General features: G+C 35.1%; 1 protein-coding gene across 1 annotated transcript in view; it reads right to left on the reverse strand.

The window, feature by feature from the left end:
* Positions 1-972: 972 nt before the first annotated feature.
* Positions 973-15,019, reverse strand: part of LOC121407492 (phosphatidylinositol-3-phosphatase SAC1-B-like) — a 34,407-nt gene continuing 20,360 nt past the window's right edge. The window contains exons 9-19 of the mRNA XM_041598601.1: positions 14,563-14,649; positions 9,393-9,461; positions 8,813-8,892; positions 8,169-8,267; positions 7,182-7,320; positions 6,811-6,886; positions 5,457-5,529; positions 4,570-4,663; positions 4,201-4,302; positions 3,527-3,587; positions 973-2,125 (exon numbers count right to left, since the gene is read on the reverse strand). Coding sequence (XP_041454535.1) covers positions 1,989-2,125; positions 3,527-3,587; positions 4,201-4,302; positions 4,570-4,663; positions 5,457-5,529; positions 6,811-6,886; positions 7,182-7,320; positions 8,169-8,267; positions 8,813-8,892; positions 9,393-9,461; positions 14,563-14,649 — 1,017 coding nt within the window. The 3' untranslated portion in view covers positions 973-1,988. The remainder of the gene's footprint in view (positions 2,126-3,526; positions 3,588-4,200; positions 4,303-4,569; positions 4,664-5,456; positions 5,530-6,810; positions 6,887-7,181; positions 7,321-8,168; positions 8,268-8,812; positions 8,893-9,392; positions 9,462-14,562; positions 14,650-15,019) is intronic.

Raw genomic sequence — 15,019 nt, forward strand, 5'->3', positions numbered from 1 at the left:
CAAATATGAGATATCAATTCAATTATATTTCCTACTTAGTTTCAAAATAACCTTGTTTTTGAAAAAAAAAATCAAAATTAAACATTAATTACCCCCCATAATCTTAATGAAAAAAAAATCCTTGCAATATGTATTTATCTTCCAAGTCTGCTGTGATCATATTCAATTTTTTAATTTTTCCTTCAAGCCAAGCCTGTAGCCAGGGGGGTGGGGTGTTCAGGGTTTAATCAAACCCTCTAAAATTTTCAAAAGCAAAAAAAAAAAACGGGAGGGAAATAAGAGAACTGAAGAGAAGGGATCGAACCCCTTGACTGAAAAGCCCATGATTATTTGCAAAATGAATAAATTAAATTTATTCCATTTTATATGCCTGAATATCACCCTGAAATTACAATCGGACACATATACCAAGACTAGGAGGCTGTTCCTAAAACTAGTTTACTGGAAACTAGTTTAGTGGAAACTAGTTTAACGCTAAGTGAGAACGGTCGAAGTGCTCTTCAAAACCAGTTTGGAAAACCATCTCGCGATGTAGTTTTCAAGATCGCTTCGCATCGGAAAAGTGGTTTTAGCGTAAGTGAGGACACAACCGTTCTTCGGGAAGCGATCTTCGCACATTTTGAGCGCGCTACTCCACACGACAGGTGTAGAATGCCTATGCTGCGGTTTCGAATTTCGCGCGAAACGTGTCACCCCACTGAGAGCGTTTCCATAGCAACAAGAGCGATTTACGTGAAGTGATTTTGAAAACCACTTTCGTGTGATCAAGTGAGAATGCTAGCAAAGCGATCTTCCAAAGTGGTTTCCTAAATCGGTTTCCAGTAAACTAGTTTTAGAAAACGTAATGAGAACAGCCTCTATCACACAGTGACCCTGTACTGATTTACAGACCAGGGTCCCGTAACACAAAGCTTAGCAATGGTCGTAGATCATTTTTCTATGATTGATTCCATTGACTACAATGTACAATCAATCATAAAAATCAAGCGTACGATCAACCTTTGTGTTACAGGACCCTGAAGAACATTAACCATTCATTTTCTGCTTGCTGCAGTTCAAATCGATGCATTTTCCTAATGCATTTGCATACATTATGCAATGGTAAGCACTGGTATTGCTGCTCAAAGACAAATGACTTACTATGCGTACTAATTACTGTAGAAATGATCCTCATTTGAAGTTTCATGATTCAGGGATAAAAAAAAATTTAAATCTTCTATCCAAACATCTAATATATATCCAAATTATGTTATAACTTTTGTGTTATGACAAATTTTCAACCTCTATTTAGCCTCTAAAAGTATTCAATTGCCAAAACAGCATCCACCTAGAAATGCAATGATAAATTTTATAGTTTTTTTATGCTGCCTTGCCTGAAATAATGATTGAATAACATGTTTTCAACATTGTGCGATACATCTTCCAGGATGAAATGCAAGTAATTACAGTTTAAGTCAACATTGCACACTCTGCTATCTTGACTGAACCAAGGTTATTTCATAGATAATGGACTAATGAGAAAGCTTTTTTTTCACTTTTCATGAAAGTGAATGATTTTGATGAATTAAAGGCAGTAACTATTTGGTCATAAATGTTAAACCTGAAATTGTTGGAAGGACAAGGAATAGAAGGCAAGAAGGGAGAAATGAGAGACAGGAAAACAGAGAGGGACAAAAAAAAAGAAACAAATGAATTGGAGAATGAGAGAAAATATTAGCAAAACTCCTCTTTGCTTCTGAACAAACCTAAAAAGGGCATCAATTATTTTCAACACAACAAATTCCAGTTGTTCTAGTTTTCTGTGGCATGTTAAGAGCCAAAGAAATAGGAACAAGAGGTTGACAAGAAAAAAAAGGTTAAAAAACATGAAGATTAGTGAGAGAGAGAAAGGGCGAAAGAAAGAAAAAGGAAAGAGAGTAAAAAAGAAGGGTATGGAGAGATATTGGGAGTGGAGAGAAACAGAGAGAGCAGACACGGGAAGTGAGAGTTTAATCACTCTTGACTTTTGCTTGAGATAACTTAGGTTGATCTACAAACTCCATACCAAATACTCCCATCAAACCAACGCAGATGATAGTAGCAGCTAACCAGAAAAGGATGTAGGCAATCTGTAAATGAAGTTCAGCTGTAAGAGATGAAAGACAGAATGAATAGAGAGATGTATCACATTTACTTATTTTAATATATTTTGAAGAATTATTTTAAAGGGGAATGAAACCTTTGGAACAAATAGGCTTGTGTAGAAACAGAAAAATAAAAAAATAAGAATAAAGAAAGTTTGAGAAAAATCGGACAAATAATGAGAAAGTTATGAGCATTTGAATATTGCAATCACTAATGCTATGGTGATCCTCCCATTGGCAATGCGACAAGGATGTGTGATGTCACTGATGAACAACTTTCCCTATGGTGGACTATAAAATACCCTCAAAATGTCTCTTTTTGCTTTTTCTTATGATGATACAAACTCTTTATCCATGATGTATTCTTAAAAAGTATGTATTACATGCCCTCATGGAGAAAGAACACATGATCTATGGATAGATGTGATAAAAGAGGCAATTCAAGTGAAATATATACTAAAGTAATGGGGAGAGTTGTTCACGAGTGACATCACACATCTTTGTCGCATTGCCAATTTGCTATCTCCATAGCATTAGTGATCGCAATATTCAAATGCTCATAACTTTCTCAATATTTGTCCGATTTTTCTCAAACTTTTGTTGATCTGTTTCTTTGATTTTTCTGTTTTCACACAAGCTATCTTGTTCCAATGGTTTCATTCTCCTTTAATTATGAATACTAAATATGTTCACTTTTATTAATATTTTTATAATTCTCCTCCTCCTAATGTAATTGACAAGTTTCATGACTTGGTAACATTAAAAATAAACACTGAGAATGAGCATAAGTGTCAGAATTTCATGCATCACAAACTCGATTAAGTTTTTTTTCTTGACAAATTCTCAGATTTGTTTGATTGTATCATCATAGCCATATATTCTCAAAATCAAGTACTCCTTCTGCAGTAGTGCTTCATCAAGTATTCTTCATAACACTTCACTACAAATATACACCACAAACTTAAATTTCTTCTTATTATACATGGAGCTTTGTGTGCAGCACTCTGAATTTGCAAGGTAAACGTGTTATGTCACCATCCTCTGGATGGCATACTGGATATGGAAATTGAAACTTGTTCATCCCAACCTCAAGAATTCTACACCTCTAAAATTCAGGGGTGTGAGTGGTCACAAATAAAAAGATCTGAAAAAAACTGAAGAGTGTTGAAAAAGTCTGAAATTCCGGAGATCCCATACTTTTTGTACAGAAGAAAGCCAAAAATAAGCTGAAATCAAACTGAAAATCAAAACAAAAAAATCTGAAATCAGTTAAAAATCTGAACTCTCACACCTCTGAGAATAAAGTACAGGAAACACTCAAAGTGAAAGGAAATTAAGATATTAATGAATAAATTTCTCCTCACTTGACAATGATAAATAAAAAAAGACAGTCGTTGACTTACCAGCTGGAATGAGCATGCTTATGAGCAGCATGGAGAATGCTACCATGGCGATAGCAGGTAACTGTAAATAGAATGATATTGCATGTAGTGCTATTACATAATGCATTTTACACATTGACAGGCAATATTCTGGTATTCCTATACATGCATATTAAATCATTATTATCAAAAGTATCAATAACAATAATGTGTGTGTATTGCCTTGTGCTTATTCAAATATGAGCACGAATTTATATTCAACTTATATCAACCTTAAATTTAACTTACATCTAATTGACTAATATCTAACTTTTGGTTCAAAAAATGCAATGCAAAAATATTAAGGTTAATCAATGATCTGTGGAGCTGTGTGTGCAGCACCCTGTTTATAACACATGTGTGTTATAAACAAACATTATGGGTGCGGAATGTTTTAGATTCAGAGGATGTATTGTTCAGATTCTGATGATTATATGATATATATCAGTCTCTTTCACATTAGAAGTCCAAATATTTGTGGATTAAAAGCTTCAGTAGTAAACAATATGATCCTCAGAATCTAAAAAAAATTATTGTCATGAAACTTGGCAAAATAAGCCAGAGAGAAAATTGTGTTATAAGTGGTTTCAGTAAAAATCATTTAAACTGTCAGGTAGCATTTACTCGGGTTCAAAGAATTTGTACGAAGCACTCACCAACATGAACTTAGCATCCTTGCTCTTTCTTATTGGAGATGGACGTGACACACCCTCATTCTCCTCCACAACGTAGTTGCCTAGCAACAGGTCTGTGGAATCCTGGGAAGGAAGAAAACAATACTCTGAATAATATATTAAATTCAGATCTTTATGGAAAATCAAAACACAGAATTAAAAAAATGTGTGATATACATGTGTGATACAACTAAACTTATGAAAGTCACTGTAATAGTTTTGAGAGAAAGTCTTGGAAATGAAGAATTATCACCCCTTTTAGTTCTGACATAATATTCAGAAAAATATTGTTATCAAATAATGAAATCTTACGAAAATCAAGTACAAACAAGCATAAAAATAATCTCTTACCTGTCTGAAACCATCTACAAAGTTGTTCATGTAGTAACGAATCATTGAGTTCAGACCATCTTTCATCAATCCTAGTTTTGTCCTCTTTCCAGTTCTAAAAAAAAAAAGAAAGAAATTACATTTGAAATTCATTTTAATTCTCATATATAATGGTAAATTAATAAGAAACAACTCAGAAATAACATGCTTGATCACCAATCAGAGACATACATTTTTGCCTCTAACAACATTGGAAGTTATAATTATTTCAAAAGTCATATAACAGTACACTTATTTTTTTCTAATGAGTTCCATTAGGGTGATGGCCATTCCAACACAGATACTGTAGAGTTGATTTGACTTGAGGAAATACATCAATTAACATATCAATCATGATGAAAGTATATTGTCTCTTGTATAAAACAACTAACCAAATCTCCACATAACAAGTTTGATACATCTGAGAAGGATTTGTCTTCAAAAATGTTTTTGTTCCTAGGAGAATATGATTTCAGGAGGGTTTTATGAAAAAAAAATTCATTCATGTTCACTGACAAATGTTATAAGCTACAAGATATCCTTGCATCTGATTGGCCCGTTGCAACCATTGTCAGTCAAATCACTGATAGGATTGCTTCAAGAAACCCTCCTGTGATGTTTACCACACACCTACAAGAAAGGGATGGCCTCTGTATCAAAGCAAAGAGAATTGACTGAATCAGAGGGGGGGGGGGTGATAAAATTCACACTTAAATGGCGATGTTTATATGACATGCAACATACAATCTTACCGATTAAGATGCAGTAGTGCGTGTCCTCTTGGCACGATCTGACTAATGCGGTCATGCCCACATCCAGGCGTTTTAAGTTATAATTAAATCTTTGTGAAACACCCCCTGATAGCTTACCTTGTGAAGTCTGTTTTGAGTGCTCCTGTACCGGCATACTGTTTGGAACACGCATCTGCATTGTCTGCCCACGCTGGATGGTATAATATACATTGAAAACTTATATTGCACAATTTCTATTAATGGATAGGCCTATACTCAACTGCACATTACAACACAAGCAAGTAAACTCGAAACAATTATCATATCAAGAAATAAATGTGTAGTTAAGCCACAACTTAAGAAAAATAAGGTAAGCCTATTGTCTCTGCAAAATGCATTAAATCAAAAGTGACGTATTATGAATTGAAAACTCTTGAAAAGAGTCAGTTTTCAGTTTGGTTAGGACATACTGAAAGATGGTACATTTCTAATTAATAATGTTTTATTTACTCACGGTAGCCCCTTCATTTAGGAAACTGCTCTACCAGTGGGCCCTGCATGACATAATGTTATTATTACCCTTCTCTAATATAAATGCTGAATACCTAGCAAGAAGGCAGAAGAAGGTCCCTTTTTTATAAGTCTTTGGTATGACTCTGCCATGGATCAAACCCATGAACTCTCATTCCTGAGGTGGAAGCTCTACCACTGAGCCACCATGCCCAGTGGGTGATTCATAAAGCTGTTCGTAAGTTAAGAGTGACTTCAAGAACAACTAATGATCATTTCATGTGGTAAATGGTATATTCATTGGCGATGCTTTAGAGCGTAAGAAAGGTTCACCTGTCATTCTTAAAGTTGCTCTTAACTTAAGAAAAGCTTTATAAAACGGCCCCCACGTCATCTAATCTCCCTTCCTCTTGAGGGAGGGTATTCCAGAGTTTGGGTGCAGCTCTCACAAAGGAACGGCCACCTGGTGTGGTCTTACACTCAGGAGAAACGGTGTTTAAGTGAACTACAAAGCCTATAGGACTGAGTGGACAATTTTAATGTTTGGAGCTCACCGAGATAAGTGAAAGGAAAATAACAGATATGATTTTTGCATCTAGTCTAGGTCTGGCTAGTGGCCAGTCCAGTAAATTAATCCACCCTTTGCTACTCTCGACCCAGGTGCTAAATGGGTACCCAGTAGGATGTGAAGTCATTGTAGCTTGTCAAGTACTGTGTGCACCTCACTGGCGACTGACTGGAATACTCCCCGGGGAGTGGAGGATGTGCATAATTTGTGTGCAGGAATGACTGATTGAATCCGATGACCGGGGTAATTAAGCGCAATATATAAGTGGATTATTACTAAATTATGACATCTACTTCTTCAAAAAATGGGTAATTCCTTAAAGTAAACACATCACTTTTCCAAAAAAAAAATAGATACCCTACTTAAAATTTAATGCAATATCCTCTGGTAGTTGAATGATGTACCGGTACTTACTGTTTTTAAATGTTGACTCGAATGCAGAATTATAGTGATTCTCCAAACTTTCGCCCTGTTTCAAGATTCCCATTTGCTGAAAGAAAGAATGATAACAGTAAAATAAAACAATGAAAAGTTTGAACGTCCGAATTACACAGAAATCCCGGACTAAAATATCTTTACATTAAAAAGCATTTATCAAGGCTTGAGGTTAAATTCCCCATGTATTTTTTCTACTATTTCAAAAGACTTAGAGTTACAAATGCACATTTTCTCTAAAAAGTTTACAATCAGCCGATCTAATAGACTAAAATCAGTAGTTTTATTACACTGTTATTGCAAATTTGTTAAGATAAACAATTTTTTATTAATAAGGTTCTTGATCTTACCTGCATTTGATCTTGAAGTGCTCTCCTAGCCAGCATACTTTGTACAACATTAGTCCTATCTAAACAATCCATACAGTTTGTTCTGAATACCCCAACCTGGTGTTTCAGCAGCTCATTGTTTGCATCCATCCAGAAATACCTAAAAACACAAGCAAAAATCAAATCAACACCCATGCAGTGTTCATCAGACAACCTAAAGGACCTGTCAAATATTGGAACAACAACGTCTCTAAGTGCTCTAGAGATACAGTCGAGGCCAGAAGTTTACATACATCCAGGAAATTCAAAGACATCCTTAAGGACCCGTCACACCTCAAATAATAATATTCTGATTTTATGTATAAAGCTTAATACATTGGAACAACATCTTTAAGTGCATTAGACATAGATTATTACCCTGGTCAACAGATCATGGCTTTCCTGCACATAATCATAAGCATGCATTTTCTACACTCCCTGGGGAGCATTCCAATAAGAGTTCTAAAACTCGATCAATGACATTATCTTATGGATTCAAATTGCTTTTCTTTCCTTAGTGAAGTATTCAGTTTATTTTTTTGATGAATTTATTTCTTAGTATTTTCATATAGAATTTGAATACAATATGATAATATGTTCAAAAGAATTCAACATAATTTATACATTAAACATGAAGGTTAACATTTTAATATTGTGAGGAAGAAAAATATGGTACCAGTTAGAACTATGCTTATAGACTTCCACATCAAATAAGATCAAACATAGAGAAATGGTATGTTTAACACATGCAGAATGGGAAAGCCAAGAAAAAAAAATGGACATGAATTGTCGATTTAAAGGGAAAATGTTGAGATGCCAACAAAAAAGAAAAGAAGAGGGTGATAAATTACATGACAAAGGAGGGAGAGAGGTTTGAAAATATATGGAAACTATTTAAACGATGTGGTACACTCTTGAATGATCTCCATGAACTTCCAATTCACTTTCATTCCATTAAAAAAAACTCACCCAAATTGCTGTTGATCTTTTGCTAATTTATCCATGAGAATTGATAGTCTGTCCCATCTCATCTTCCGACACTCGTGGTGGAAATCAAATGACTCATACCTGATATCAAAGAAATGTGTTCAACTTATTATGGATTCAGTCTGTAAGAACCTGTCCTATATATACAAATGTACCAACTGGTAGTGATTCGAACAAACCTATTGTTATAATCAGAAATTATCTATTTTGTCATCCCCCCATTGAATGCAATGACTAGGGACAATGACATTTTTACTCATTATTATCTTGTTATAAGACAAAAAATTTTCACTCCTCTGGGAATAATAAAAATAATAGTGGTAAAGAAAGAAAAGGTAAAAAATTACACTTTCCTAAATATATGAAGCCATGGTAAACTTACACAAGATTCTAACCAAATTATTTTACAATAATAACTATTATTGTTATTATCATCATCATCATCACACGTTTGGCGTCACCTGTGCCAGGAAGGCGAAAAGCGAACTGAATTATTGTGACCTGCAGGTCTCTCATCCTGATATATACTGTTTGGACTAGCTTGGAGCTTTCATTTTTTTTTACCTATGGAAAAAGTCAAACCACAATCAAGAGGAATGATATCGATGATCATAATAGTTAAATACCTCATCATTTGATTGCCTGAGTCATAGACGGTCTTGGCGAACATTTTCTCTAATCTGTCTTCTACTCCTTTGTGATCAATCTAAACATGGACAGAAGAAAATAAAACAAATGATTGAATTTCATTAAAAGAAAGGATATAACAATACATACAATATATATACATATATTTGGTTTTTAAGTCATTCCAAGTGGAGTTCTATTTTGATATAATTCCATTTTCAACTGTGAATGAAACAAAGAGTCTTCAGTGGTGATTCAAAGAGTGAACAAACACAGAAACAGATGCAACCTTCAAATTTTCTGACTGCATCAATGGTCCTACCCATTTTGACTCTCATAAATACAGTTTATTGAGTGAAATACCCCCAAACACCCAAATTACATCAATCAGACGCATCAGTTCTAATCTTCGAAAAAGTATTTTTCTACCACCCTTAGCTCCTCAGTAGTATAAGACAAAATGCTGCCATATGTTGCACATGTTAAATGATAATTAACCAATTAACTACTGAATTGTGTGATTCCCATAGGCTTTATACAGGAAACATTCGGTTCCAGTAGGCAATGGGTTGAACTTACCAAATTTATGAGGACCTGATTGCCATAATTCACCACCTGATCATCAAAATGCCTCTTAAATGCATCAAGCTAAATTAAAAAAAAAAAAGAAGGGTAGGTAAATAATGGTTCCTTTATAATTTGTTTTGTAGTTATCATGGATATTATTATAATATACATGTATTTCAGTCTTAAAATATGGTGATATGCCTTCTTCCTTCTGTTTTTATCTATTTTCTTTCTTAACCTACCACATACTCCTGCCTTTTCTCTTATAGCTCTCCACATATCCTTATACCAATGTATACATTTATGGGGTACACTACTGTTCTTTCTATATACAATTTTCCGTTATTAGACATTATAAATCTAAAAATTCCAACTGTTTATGTTTATGATTATGTATTTCCCATTTGTATTGCATATCAGCTTTTATTTTGCCTTGTTTTATATTTCACAGGGCCCCCAAGTATAACAGAATATGACTACTGATGTGGCTACCCTGCCTAAAGAATACCAAATAAATGAATAAATAAATAAATAAATAAATGAATAAATAAATAAGTAAATAATTATTAATAAAAAACAAATAAATAAAAAAAAATGGTTCTATTACTTTGTTTTATTGTGTTGGGGTTTTATTGTTTCATGGTTTTATTGTCTTATTAAGATATCCATATATCACATCCAATTATGCTGAGTTTTACATGTACAAATATATTCAGTTCTGACAATACATTACTAAAGAAATACTTTTCTCTCGCTCTTTCTCTTTCTATCTATCTATCTCTCTCTCTCTCAAACACACACTTTCACACAAAAATGTGGCCAGTATCCTTAAAGTATACACACAAAGAAAATTCACGAAAGTGATGATTATAGACAAATTATATATGAATGGAAAGGTCTTGTCTTTTTATACACAAATATGTCACTAAAAAGTCTTACAGATGTCGTGGAAATGCAAGAAATGAAATTAATAGAGACCCTTCTCAGCCCCCCAGCCGCCCCCAGGCAGACATTCACGCGATCGAAAACAGTCGAGAATAATGACGTCACATGATCGACTTCACACTATCTCTCTGTGCATAATACATTGATGCACCTTCCTGGTCTCTATTTTTCTTCGAATTTACCGTTTTCTTCATGTGTTGTGATATCCGATTTCGACATCTTCAGACTATAAGAGAACCAGAGCCCAGAACTGTGTTACTTTGTCCATTTTTTATTGAATTGTGAACTGGAAAGACCGATTTTGTCCACTCGACAGTCTTCGTTGTGTTGCTCTGAATATTGAAAAACTCCAAGCTGTACGGTCCCATTCACTTGCTGCCGATGCAGGTTACGCTGTTTGATCCAGTCAAAAGTCAAGGTAAGCATGTTTGGAAACTGTAGTCTGTACTTGTTCTGACGATGCATTCAGGTCAGATGACAGATACAGATCTGATATAATTTTAGAATCATGCATTTTGGCATGACTACTATTAAAATTAAAAAGTCTTTATTTTAGAAATAATGTTTTTGCACAATTCCAGCAGATTTTTCTTCACAAAGACTTCAGTCAGATTTCTAAATAAACTGGTCAGGACTCAGGCGATTAAATTATTTAGGAGCACTGGCATGGACCATGGCTGAAAATATGCTGTTTCAGAGGAATGTTTGGCATTATCGTAGTTTTTGTCACCAGTCCATTCACTGCCGTTTATTTCGTCAACGGCGGTGATCCACTCCCATTGACTTTGTACACAACGAGCGCACAAACACCAAATTTCACGATAAGGCCGAATGTTTTCACGATAAGGCCAAATGTTTAAGTTTTTATTATACACAGGTCTAGTACCCAATGCGTTTATGCTCAGGAGGGCCCTGTATCGTATACATCCAGATACACAGAATTATATCACCATAATGCCGATGTCATGAAGCAAGACAAATTTTCAGCAGTGGTTACCCTGATCATGCTGATTCCTGGCCAAAACTAGAGTCTGGTGTTTCTTTCTGATTAGAGTGCTTCTACATAATGAATGCGTAGTGCCTTCAACATAAAACAATGAAGATAAATGCACTCTTTGTAATGACACAGAGTACCGTACCTCAAGTGATTCACTACCGCTAAGCGGTAAGTAGAGTGGGGCCTACACAAACATCACTTGAGCGTTGAGGTAGAGCACCAGTGTTCTGAGTGGAATTTTTCAGGTGTCTAAACCTACTATTATTTGTTGTTGACCGGGAATTACATGCCACCGCACGTCATCAATCATCAAGATAATGAAATTCATACTTTGATTTGATTATTTAAATTATTTCTTTATTTTTTTCTCTCTTCTACACACAGATCTGCACACTTGCTGACTTTGGTGACTTCTGGTCTCTGCTCGCTACTTCAATCTGGGAGATTCCATCATGTCCTCTTACTGATTTGGATATAGCCATTTTTTTCTTCACTCTTTCCAGGAGCTACGGTGCAAGTTTTGGACTGATAATGATGCAACAGAAAATTGATCTTTATCGATCTTGGAAACAATTTTGAGCACAGTTTTGGAGAGAACTAAAAAAATTGACTTGGACAGGAATACAGCTTGTCGAAAATAAGAACACACAACTTAAAACGAAAAAACAATTTTAATGTTATTAGGGCATTTTGCAAGAAATTTTCTAATCAATCACACGTCCCAAATCAAGGGTAAGTCCTTTGATTAAAGACAAACATGTGTAGTTGAACTGCTATTGCAACTCCCGGGGGGGGGGGCACTCAGTATATAATGCATAGTGGGTATGTGCCGCGGAGGGGACCCCCATTTTTACACTCAAATTTCCGTTCCAAGGCATAGCATTTTTGAATTGTTGAGAAAAAGAAGAATGCCGCTCCAAGGCATAGCATTTTCTTCTTATCGAGAAAAAAGAAGAGAGAAATCCGCTCCAAAGCTTCGCATATTTTTCGTTACGCGGCTCCGATCGCGTTGAATGAGCTGCAATTTTGGTGAAAAGCGGCCGCAGAGCTCCCCGGCGGAGGCCGCGCTAGCTGCATCATGCACGCATGACTGTTCCGTAGGGATGCATACGCGCTCTCACGCTGGCGATCCGTTCCAAGGACCCCCGTTTTCACAAACATTTGTCGTTCCGAAGCCCGTTCCGATGACCCTCCTTTTTACAATAAGCCCGCTCCAAGGCCCCCGTTTTTGTCTCGCCCGCGGCACACCCCCACCGCTTTTTTGGTCGAGTGCCCCCCCCCCCCGGGTTGCAACTCGACCTTATTACGCTTGAATTTGAATTTAAGACTTACGCTTGATTTGCAATGGAACATAAGTTTCTTGCAGTGCCCCATAATTGTGTTTTGTTATCAGATATCTAACGTGCTGATTTTTCTCGAAAGGTATAATATATTTGTCCTTTTAAACGGTATTTGAATATGGGTACGCCTTTTATTTGTTTTCCACAATATTTATTGCATGTACATGTATGAACAGAAGTGAAATATTTATTGTGAAGCACTGAATGTTGTGTGCTGTTGTGTGATGGTTCATCATTTTTTTGTTCTAAGACTGTAAGCCTGGTGGGTGTGAGGAAGTGGCCTGGATGAAAGAAAAGTGAACATGTGCCCAATTACAGATTTGCATATTCTAAGACAATTTTGTTTCTGGATAAATATTGCTATGCATTCCCTACATTAAGAGTAAAGGAGAAGTCCACACAATCAAAAATTCATTTGAATTTAAAGAAAAATAAGATATTGCAGGAAATTTCATAAAAACTTTGATTCAAATTTATATAATTACTATTCTAACATTGAGAAATTTTGCCTAATTTATAAAACAATGATATGCTCATCTGTGTCGATGTGCAAATTACACTAACCGATTATGTCACATGCACTAAGTTCTTTTGTATTTTGTTGTTTGATATATTTACATGACATGTACATTAGATATTTAATTTTCTAATTATTTTCTGAAAAATTTTCGGAGGGATTTTAATTCCTCCAAATAACATTTAGAGTTACAGTTCCGTAAATGTAACCTATTGTGTTCGGATGAAGAAATTCCTATACTCAAATCTGCAAAGAATTAAAAAACAAAATGCCACAAAAAAATTAGAAACGAATGTGATGTGAGTGACAACACTAATTTGCATATCATTGTTTTGTGACTGTTTTGAGTAAAAACAGCAAGGGAAATTACTCTATTCAAATAATTTTTAGTTGATGTGGACTTGACTTTTAACTCATCCTGTACCCCTCCCATCCCAAATAAGAGTAGAATCGAATCAAGAACTTGAAAATCAAAAGCAGCAATTAAGTAAGATTTGATAAATACAGGTCTGAATAGGATTTCACAAGAAAAAAAAGAGAGAAAAAGCTGGGTAGGGACGAGAAGGAATAAAAAAAAAAACCTCAATTTAATCCGAGTTTTGAACCAGGGTCCTCGCACACGACAAAACGATGGCCAACACGTTTGGCCACAGACAATTCCCTTCTTTACGGTGGGCTTTTAAGATATATGAAACAAAGTCCGCTCGCCGCTGTGGGCTAATCATGTTTCGGCAATTCAACTGCAATTTCAATCATTTCGCGATGGATATTGCCGTGTTATTTTGTGGTTCCTGACTTTATTACGTAATGAAATTTCATATTTTTTTTCAGTCGTGACGAAGAATGTCTATGCTTTATATTGATTATAATATTAATTTGTCGCAAGTGTGATTTCTAAGTGAAAATATGCTTTGTTTATTCAAATATATTTCTTGAAAAAAAATCATTTTTTCTAATCTAAATATCGGTTACCAAAATACGTTAAATGTGCACTTTATTTCACTGTTCAGTAAATTCAAACTTTTATCTATATAACAAGACCAATCTTGTGAGGAATAAACAATTCTAAGAGCAAAAAACGCTGATTGGAAAGATCTTCTTCAATGGGCTGCTGTCAGCTCAGCTGCTCATGCTCATTGTGTGACGTCACTCAGCTGGAGCTCGCAAGAGGACCGATGGAAGGCAGAAATATGGCATGAAAATAAATCATTTTTGAGAGCTGATTTCTGCAAACTCTAATCACTATTTTGAAAAGTGAAGTTATATATCTGATTAGTAATACTTCCCCTTTACAATGATGACCACAAAAAGGCATTATAAAATACTTTGGATTCTTCGGGTGTCTCCTTTAATAAATAATACATCATACTGGATGATACTTACATGACTCTGTGATTCGCTAATCTGTGGAGTAGGTTTGTATTTCAGGTTGGGTCTCTGTGACCAAAATAATGGAATAGAGCCTCGTGTCTAAAGGATATTAAAAAAACAGATATAAGTACAAGCAATGAAAATGTGTTATCTGCAAATTGTCTAGTATTGTATGTAACCACTGAAAGGGAAATTTCTACAGTTCACTCTCTTACACTTCTCATATACAATTTACATGCATGGAGCACATAGTACAATGTATTCCAATGGAGTATCCTTAGTTATTTTATTAATTGAAATACATAGAATTTGCACAAAATATCTATAGATCTTTGTAAGTGATCAAAATCACAAACTTGTAACATCAAAGAGTGAAGAAATAGGAACACTTCTGACGGAGTTGCGACTGATCCAATCAATCACAACTATGGAAAGCCAGGAATGTCAACACCTGAAATGCATGTTTGTT

Source organism: Lytechinus variegatus, chromosome 2 (genome assembly GCF_018143015.1).
Source record: "Lytechinus variegatus isolate NC3 chromosome 2, Lvar_3.0, whole genome shotgun sequence".
NCBI classification, from domain to species: Eukaryota; Metazoa; Echinodermata; class Echinoidea; order Temnopleuroida; family Toxopneustidae; genus Lytechinus; species Lytechinus variegatus.